Genomic DNA, 9,436 nt, shown 5'->3' with positions numbered 1-9,436 from the left:
TTCCTGCTGTTTCTTGTTCAAGCAGTAATTGTATTCACTTCCTGTTTACTGTGTCTGCACCGTGTTGTGCTTGCTACCACATTTACGGATTAAGCTCACTAATTTCTAGGTTTATGTAGACATCAGCAAATTTTTTGAATCATGACATATGCCTGCGCTACTTAAGCACCTGTATTACAGAAGTTCTTGCTAATTTCCAAATTTAACTTGTTACTTTTGGTCGGCTAGCTTAGAAGCTAGCTAAGCTAGTAGCTTAGTTGAGAGAAATGGCTTCCCCCTCTTCCTCTCCTTTCTCTTGCTCGGAGTATCACATGTTCAGCTATTCCTCTGCCTCCTGTAGTGATAATGGTACTTGTAATAAATGTCAGATGCTAGCAGCATTGGAAGCATGTGTAAGATTTGAGTCTTATAGACTCTAGTTACTTTATCAGCTTTAGTTACTTCTCATACCTGTAGTTCCTTTTAGTTACCTTTCATAACTTTATCTTACTTCTTTATGCATATTACAGCTGTATTGATGATTGTCCAGAACTACTGAGCTTTGGTTATTTTAATGCATTTGTTTCCCTTGCTTATATATCCTACAGCTGTAATGAAGCAGAATCTGCTTACTTTGAATGCTGTAACTTCTGTGTAGAGACAACTAAGAAATAACCTAACACACCTCAACCCATTTAGCACATCCCAAGCTTTGCTTTGTCTTGGGATGTCCTGCAGAGGCCGGGGGCTCACCACCGGAGAGATACACACACGTGCACACACACACACACAGCTAGATTTACCATATTTCAACATGGAAGTGCGAGCTCCAGCTCACACCAAATGACCAATAGGATCACAAACTATTGAAGGTTGCACCTCTGTCCAGGGCGGAGCAGCCCAAGAAGATAAAATATATTGTAAGAACTTAATTCAGGGTCAGTGGATGGAACTCCTGCGGGAGCTCTATCTCTCTGATCCCAGTGCTGTAAGGCCTGTGATCAGACATTCAGTAAACTTTCTGCTGATTTTAAACAGTCCTCTCCTGTCGTCACTTCTCGTGCTTCCAACAAAAGAATTGGGTTAATTTCTAACAAAAAGGTTAGAATCTAACACATGGCTCTGCACCATGGAGAACAGCCCAGCTAGCTAGATGCCTAGGAGCCTCCTACATGTAGCTATGCCCAAACTAGCTGTCCCCCAATGCTTCCCGAGCAACCGGGAGCTCAGCCAGGTGACCAGGTGACAGTTCACAAGAGTCGTGGCTCGAAATGAGTGCCCACAGTTCATCACCTGCTTGTTTACGTTTCAAATCAATTTCCCCACTTAGTGACACACCTGCTGAGAAAACAACTCTGGTAATTGGCGACTTCATAGTCAGAAACGTGAAGCTAGAAACACCAGCAGGTATAGTCTAATGTATTCCTGTGGCCAGAGCGGGCCACAAAAAATCCTATGTGAAGTTGCTGACTAAGGATAAACGTAAATACAGTAAGGTAGTTATTCACGTCAGAGCTAATGACTCCCGACTTCGCCAGTTGGAGGTCACTAAAATGACAACTGGAAAACATTTTGGGGAAAACCTGGTCTGATTAGTAGAGATGGCATCCATCCCACTTTGGATGCTGCGGCTCTGATATCTAAAAATCTGGACGAGTTTGTTTTATAACGTAAATTATTACAACCTAGAGCTAAGACCAGGACACAGGGTCACAGTGTTATACACGTCTCTGCTGTCTCTTTGCAGCTGCTACCCACCCAACGCTCCCAGTACCCCATAGAGAGTGTATCTGCCCCCCAACCACCTAAATTGTATAAATCAAAAATCAACTCAAGAGGAGTTATTCATAAAAAACCTAATTAAAATTAAGACTACTCCTCTTGTAGAACAAAATAACGGCAATCAAATATGGACTATTAAATATCAGATCTCTCTCGTCCAAATCTCTGTTAGTGAATGATTTGATAAGTGAACATCACATTGACTTATTGTGTCTTACTGAAACGTGGTTACAGCAGGAAGAATATGTCAGCCTAAATGAATCCACTCCACCTAGTCACAGTAACTGTCACATCCCTCGAAACACAGGCCAAGGTAGAGGTGTGGCAGCGATCTTTGACTCAAGCCTATTAATCAACCTTAGACCTAAACATAGTTATAACTTATTTGAAAGCCTCACCCTGAGTCTCTCACACCCAAAGTGAAAAACTCAAAAGCCAGTTCTAAGCCAGTTCTATTTATTATTGTTTACTGTCCACCTGCTCCTTATTCAGAGTTTTTAAGTGAATTCTCAGACTTTCTGTCTGATTTAGTGCTTAGTACAGATAAAATAATCATAGTGGGCAACTTTAATATTAATGTAGATGCTGACAGTGACAGCCTCATCGGTGCATTCAGTTCATTATTAGACTCGGTTGGCTTTTCTTAAACTGTAAATAAACCCACTCACTGTTTTAATCACACTCTTGATCTTGTTCTGACGTTGTTCTGATGTTCTGTTCGAAACTGAACACTTAATAGTCTTTCCTGAAAACCCTCTTCTGTCTGACCATTTTCTAATAACTTTTGAATTTCCATTAATGGATTATACTCTATGTGGTAAACAATTCCACTACAGCAGATGTCTATCTGACAATGCTGTTACCAAGTTTAAGGAAATAATTCCATCATTATTTACTTCAGTGCCGTTTGCCAACACAATGGAGGGAGGCCACCTTAACTTTACTCTCACACAAGTCAATAATCTTGTTGATAGTGCTGCAGCCTCCCTGTGTACAACACTTGATACTGTTGCCCCTCTGAAAAAAAAGGCAGTGAAACAGAGGAGGCTAGCCCTGTGGTAAAGAACTCCTCTCTATACCTGTCCTCTTACATCTCAGCATCTTGTTACAAAGACAAGAACATGATGTTCGGATTAAACGAACTGCACTAAGCTGGTTCAAGTCTTATTTATCAGAAAGATTTCAATTTTTTTCATGTTAATGATGAATCTTCTGTGCAAAATAAAGTTAGTCATGGTGTTCCACAGGGCTCTCTGCAATTGTCTCCATGTTATACGTGCTCCCTTTAGGCAATATTATCAGGAAACACAGCAAAAAATTTTATTGCACAGATGATACTCAGCTATATCTTTCTATGAACCAGACAAAACTGAAGTTATTGTACTTGGGCTTGAAAACCTTAGAAATCTGCTGTGTAATCATCTAGTTACTCTAGACGACACAGCTCTGGCCTCCAGTACTGCTGTGAGGAACCTTGGAGTCATTGTGACCAGGATATGTGCTTTAAATCACACATAAACCAAGTCTCTAGATCTGCCTTCTTTCACCTGCGCAATATTGCAAAAATCAGGAGCATCCTGTCTCAAAGTGATGCTGAAAAACTGGCCCATACATTTGTTACTTCCAGGCTGGACTACTGTAACTCTTTACTATCAGGATGTCCCAATAATTCCCTAAAAAGCATCCAGTTAATCCAAAATGCTGCAGCCAGAGTCCTGACAAGAACTAGCAAAACAGATCATCTCTGTCCAACATTAGCTTCTCTCCACTGGCTCCCTGTAAAATCCAGAATAAATTTTAAAATCCTTCTCCTCACATACAAAGCCCTTAATGACAGTTTGTGGGTTGTGCTGGTCAATAAGAAAAGATTAAACCATACTGGAAACCAGACTGTATGGGCTCATTCTTTGAAATAATGTACAGTAGCTTCTAATATTGTACAGACTACAGCATACCTTCATATTTTTGTATTTTGATTCTTGCACTTTACAGCTAAGAACAAACAAAACATGCTCCTGTTTTGCAGTGGTCTGATAGATAATACAAGTGACATATGAGGTTACAATAAGAATCTAGTCCAGGTCATTGTTATGAAAAAGGAAAAGAGCCTTTTTCAAGCGGTGACCCAGACTGTTGAGCACAGTGTTTACTGTCAGCCTCTGTGCAGTTTTCAGATGTTAGCCAACACCTGACGTCATCTATGTGAGTGAAACCATATGTAACCACCCTACCTGGAAAAACAAGAACTCCTCCTCAGGTTTGGAACTTCCATTGTAGTTCTTCAATACCAAGCTATATAAACTTGCACACTGACCTACTTTGACAGCAGAAGAACAAGGTATCAGACTCAGAGGACTTCAAACTTTCTGACCTTTAGACCTAAGGTAACATTTATTTACTGATTTCATGGTACAGAGTTTTACTTCCTGCTTTGTGAATTCATTCTGACAGAGGGTTGGATGGAGACTTAGTCAGAGTCAGCCGCCGAGGATTAGAAAGCACTGCTGTTGAGGTTTTGCACTATAGGTGAGCCAACTCATGTATAACTGAGCTGCACTGAACTAATGATGCAGAACTCACTGCTGTACAGGCACTAAGACTGAATTTGACTCAAGATTTTTTTTTACCCCACTTCAGAAAGTTAGAGCAATTAGTCTTAATAGGATTAGGATTAGAGAAGGATCCTGGACCCAGTTGCACCCTAATAGAGGGATTTCTGTAAATCAGAACTGCAGGTTTAACTCAGCTGTCTGAGCTCTGCACAGATACTGTGACATATTCGTGGAAAATTACAACAAGAGAATTTAAAAAACTGTAAATACTGGACCTATTTAGTTCACTGCAGTGATTTTTTTTTTCCATAACTGGGAGTTGTACTCATATGTTCGGTATGAAGCTGCACAAAGACTGCAGCCTTTATCTTTAACCTTAAGATTAGGTGAGTTCCGTATTTTCCTCAGTGAAATCAGATCTCAGAGCAAAGGCTTTCCTTCCAGAATCTGCTGTTTGACAAGTTCCAGCTCTAGTTGAAAAGACGTATCCTTTGTTCAGAGTTTTAGTGGGAACTTGTGGATGTTATTGTTCTTCCAGGATGTTATTGATCATCTGTGTGTCACTGCTGGCGGCCTCCACTCTGGGCCAACTGGATAGAGCCTCAATGGATGCCCAGTGGGACCAGTGGAAGATCACATACAACAAAACCTACAGTGAACCGGTCAGTGTCCACTTGTCTGTGTTTTAAAGCCCAGATTCTTCAATGCCAAATACAAATCACATTTATTTGGCCAAGTATGTTACACACAAGGAATTTGTTTTCAGTACAGAACCGAGGCAGCCATTTGCGGTGCCAACTCAACCGATGGCTCTAACCATTGGGGGCAACTTGGGGGTTCAGTGTCTTGCCCAAGGACACTTCAACATGTGGATTGCAGGCACCAAGATTCAAATTTCTGACCCTCCGGTTGGGAGACGTCTGCTCTACCCACTGAACCGCAGTCACCCCCATACAAAAATACCTGAAGGAATTTTAATTAAGAATATAGAGGTGAAGATGGAAAAGGCATAAAAATGTCAGGACAGAGGCACAAATATAAGCACTTTAAAAAGGTTCTGGTAAAGTGTTAAGCAGTAGGTGTGAAGACATTATTTAACAGATTTTGAAAGGCTGACATGGCTCTTTTTTATTTTTCACATCTTTCTTTTTGATTTAAAATGGAGAGGCAGGTTAAATGTTTGGTCCAGACAGGAGAGAGGATGAGTTAGACTGTGACCAATGTCTGCTTTGTTTATAGAGAATACAGTTGTATCATTCATGGATGAATTTTTGCTTGAAAAAATTCATTTGTATCCAAGATGAACCAAGATCTGTTGAACTGACAAAAGGTTTTTTAGAATATTGTCCATTTTGTTAGCCTTTGTACTTTGAGCACCTGAACATAAGCACAAATAAGTTTAATCGTGCTCTACCTGCTACAGTCAGATATTGTTTTGCAGACATGTTACGTGTCAGCGTTGTGTGATGTATCCTTTTCTTTAAAAGGGGATTATTGCAACTAAACTGGCTGCTATGGACACAATATACACACAGCACTGTCGCAAAAGAGCATGGAACATAATCAGAGACCTACTCCACCCAACTCCCACTCTGCTCAGACACAAAAACTGCACTCACAACCTCAGGCACAGCAGAGTGGACAGTATCATCACAGACAGAACAAGATTTTACAGCAGCTTTTTCTCTGCCGAAGTAAGACTGATGGCAAATACAAAAGGTGAAAAACCTGTTCAATAACCCCATCAACAGTATTTCGATTTTTCTATATGTCCTGCACATATAGTGAATTGACATTAAAAAATCTTTTATCTTGATCTTGATTACCCTACTAAGTAGAATACCATATACAAATACACTATGTGCAATATTTGAAACTCTGCATTTTACCTGCTATCTTATTCCTGCATCCACAATTTTATCAACTATTTTGTATTCTTGGGTGATCTTAAATTTAGACTAGGTGTTCATTCTTTTGGCTTTAAATTCTATACTTGACTCCAGGAGAGCCCTGCACAAGAATTCCTATATGCCTAGACTGTGTGTTTATGCAGAAATGGCGAATAAAAATCTTGAATCTTGAAAAGTTACTGAAATAAAGAGTTTAGAAATGTAATTCATAGGAGACAGAGCCGAGACCAATGGTAATACCCAGCAGCTGGATGGTTGCAAATGAAATTACTATGGTTATGTGGTTTTTTGTTTTGTTTTGTTTTACTAGATGCAGGGTGTATTCACATCTTTGCTTGTCAGAAAATTTTATCAATGAGTGGTAAGGAAGCTTCATTAAAGTTGAGATGATTAATGCTCAATGCTTAAAACAATATTTGTTCTGGCATTGATGCCTGTCTTTTCAGAGGCTGAGGAGAAAGAAAAGAAATTTCCAGCCTCTGCTTCTAACATCCCCTGACACATCATTATTGACAGGAACAAAACAAGGCTCAGTGCTGATGTGTGTGTCCAGTTCCACACCCTGACTACAAGTTATCAAGTTTTTCAAAGTTAAAAAAATTACTGTAAATCTCTGAGACAAATGTTTCCTTTAACCAGAGTGAGGTTTTGTACAGTAAATGTTTAAGAGAAACAATGTGGACTGTAAAAACAATTAAAGTGAGGCCAGCAATGGTTGTTCCTTTGGCTTGCAGGGGAAACAAGTCAGATGGAGCTAGAGAACAAAGAAGCCAAAGGGAAACATGATGTGCACAATGAGAAGTTACAGTGACTCCATCTTTATTCATTCAGAAAAGCTGCCTTTACAGCATGTGTTATGATAAAGGTTAATAAGTAAGTGAAACTAAAGTGAATAAGTAATATAAGTAAGCTTTGAAATTTGAAAAACTTCATAAGGTTTTTAAAGTTAAAAGGATCATTTAAAAGCTTCGAAACAAAGTGGCTCCAGCCAGCTGTTGTGGTTTTTTTACTAGACACAAAGTGACAAATGCTCTTTTGTTTGTTCCAGAAAGAAGAACAGGTTCGCAAGGCCATCTGGGAGAAGCACCTGAAAATGATCATTCACCACAACAAGCGGGCAGCGCGGGGCATGCACAGCTATGAGATGGCCATGAACCAGTTGGGAGACATGGTGAGTCTGAGCTTGCTCTGCGCCTTCAAGGCCACGTTTCCACTCAGATCTCACCCTGTGTGATGCCAAACTGTTTTTCTTGTTTGTATCCTTGGTATCAGTAGCTGATATCAACATTTCCGCTCAAGTTAATGAATTTAAAAAAAGTGTGTGTGCCATTCAGAAGTCTCAGGATGTGACATCAGATTTTAAATATTATTTTTCTCTCTGCAGTTCTGACTTTGAGTCCCTGCTATTTTGTATTTTTGTTTCACTCACACACACTGCACCCCAGTAAAGTGAAACTAAACGAGTCGGGTCCTTAAATCAGCTGTAGTCAATGAATCTCAGCGCAGGTCATGACTGCTGTATATTATTTTACATCTGCTGTAACAAGCTGTTTATCAGTGTATAAAAACCAGGCCTCAGGCTCATCTATTAGTGGCAGGAGTCTACACATCTGACTTCAAAATAAATGGCCACTTTCATGTTTGTATGGGAACAGGTGGCCAGGAAATGAAGAATGTGTTTCCATTTTGACTGGAAGCATTTAAGTGAATGAAACCAATTAACAGATGGTGTCTATTTAATGCTCTTCCTTCTTACAGACTGAGCTGTAATGAAAGCACGATAGAATTCAGATAATAACTGACATTTTTTTAGACGATTGCTCAATATCTGTGACAGGCACAGTACAGAAATCACTTATTGTGGTTCCACTTTTGCTCTTCATATCACTCCTTCGTTTGTGTCACTGTTGTGTAAATATTGTAGATTTTTTGTGTGCTTTTATGTCTTCTTTTCAATACAGTACAAAAAATGACTTCAGTCAGGCTGCTGGATCAAATCCTCCATCTCCTCATCTTAATCCTAAAATACATCCTGTTGACTGTCCTTCTCGGGTTCTTGTGCTGAAACATTTGATCTCATTCCAGAAAATAAGGTCAAGTTTCAGGCATTCTATTGTTGGGGTGCTACAGTGTTTAACCTCTACCTTGTTTGACTTATTTTTGATCTAGACATTCAACCTTGCACTCTGTTCTGGCCTATCTGCACAAGGACCCCAGTGACATCTGCTAAGAAGTGAAACCTACAGTAAAAATAAGACATGTTAACTTTCTCTTTGTCCACACAGACACCAGAGGAGGTGGCTAAGACGATGACTGGCCTGCAGGCCCCCCAGATCCACTGGCGCAGCTTCACGGCAGCTCTGAACTACAGTGAGACCAACCTCCCCAAATGTATCGACTACCGCAAAAAGGGCATGGTGACATCAGTGAAGAACCAGGTCAGTTGCACGTCACTTGATGTAGTTTACGGTTTAAAGCAGCTATAATCTATATGTATAATAGCAATGCATCAAATGACAACATGAAAACTGTGACTGTCAAAAAACACTAATAGTGTCATGACCATAACAATTCTACAGTTTCCCTCATGTCTCTGGAACCTTATGATGATTTTCAGCCAGCTGTTCAGTTTCCAGCTTTGCTGTTTATATTCTCTCTCACTACTCTTTGGAAGCAGCTGTTTTCAGTGAAAAAGCTCTAAAAAGTTGGTGCACTACTGTAAGGACTGCTCGAACACAACAGTGAGCGAGTCACAAAAATAGACGGACCCAGGTGGCTGACTTCGGTGCAGACAGTGTAGTTTATTTACAGTGCTGTATAAGTGACAAGAAATGAACAGAGGAACAATGGAACCGGGTGTCGAGCATAGGAGTGTACACAGTCAATGATGGAGATGATGAGAAGAAGACCGGGCTGCGGACATTGGGACTCACTCCTGGACTGGTCGGGTTAGGTGCAACTGCAGATAAACAGAAATAGTACATACGGTGAGTGGTAGACTGTGCATTGACCTGCGGGGGTGGTGAAGAGCAGAGTGGAGGAGGTCCGTGGTCCGAAGGAGCGGCTGATGCAAAAAAGGGAATGTAATCTAAGCAGCTGGAGAGAAGAGACACAAAACACTAAACACAGAATCAGAAGAACAACAGGGAACAAACGGGCCTGAGAAAAGCTAGAAAGAACTGGCAAGGGAGTGAACGAAGAGCAGGGACTAAA

The 9,436-nt window shown here is 40.4% G+C and overlaps 1 protein-coding gene across 1 annotated transcript in view; it reads left to right on the top strand.

Moving 5' to 3' along the window:
• Positions 1 to 4,067: 4,067 nt before the first annotated feature.
• LOC109968905 (cathepsin K-like) overlaps positions 4,068 to 9,436 on the top strand; it is a 13,561-nt gene continuing 8,192 nt past the window's right edge. The window contains exons 1-5 of the mRNA XM_020615473.1: positions 4,068 to 4,099; positions 4,213 to 4,287; positions 4,852 to 4,975; positions 7,272 to 7,394; positions 8,509 to 8,661. Of these exons, the coding sequence (XP_020471129.1) occupies positions 4,853 to 4,975; positions 7,272 to 7,394; positions 8,509 to 8,661 (399 nt within the window). The 5' untranslated portion in view covers positions 4,068 to 4,099; positions 4,213 to 4,287; position 4,852. The remainder of the gene's footprint in view (positions 4,100 to 4,212; positions 4,288 to 4,851; positions 4,976 to 7,271; positions 7,395 to 8,508; positions 8,662 to 9,436) is intronic.

The sequence above is a fragment of the Monopterus albus genome, unplaced genomic scaffold (genome assembly GCF_001952655.1).
Source record: "Monopterus albus unplaced genomic scaffold, M_albus_1.0 scaffold166.1, whole genome shotgun sequence".
Taxonomy (NCBI): Eukaryota; Metazoa; Chordata; class Actinopteri; order Synbranchiformes; family Synbranchidae; genus Monopterus; species Monopterus albus.
This window is presented reverse-complemented; position numbering and strand designations above follow the sequence as displayed.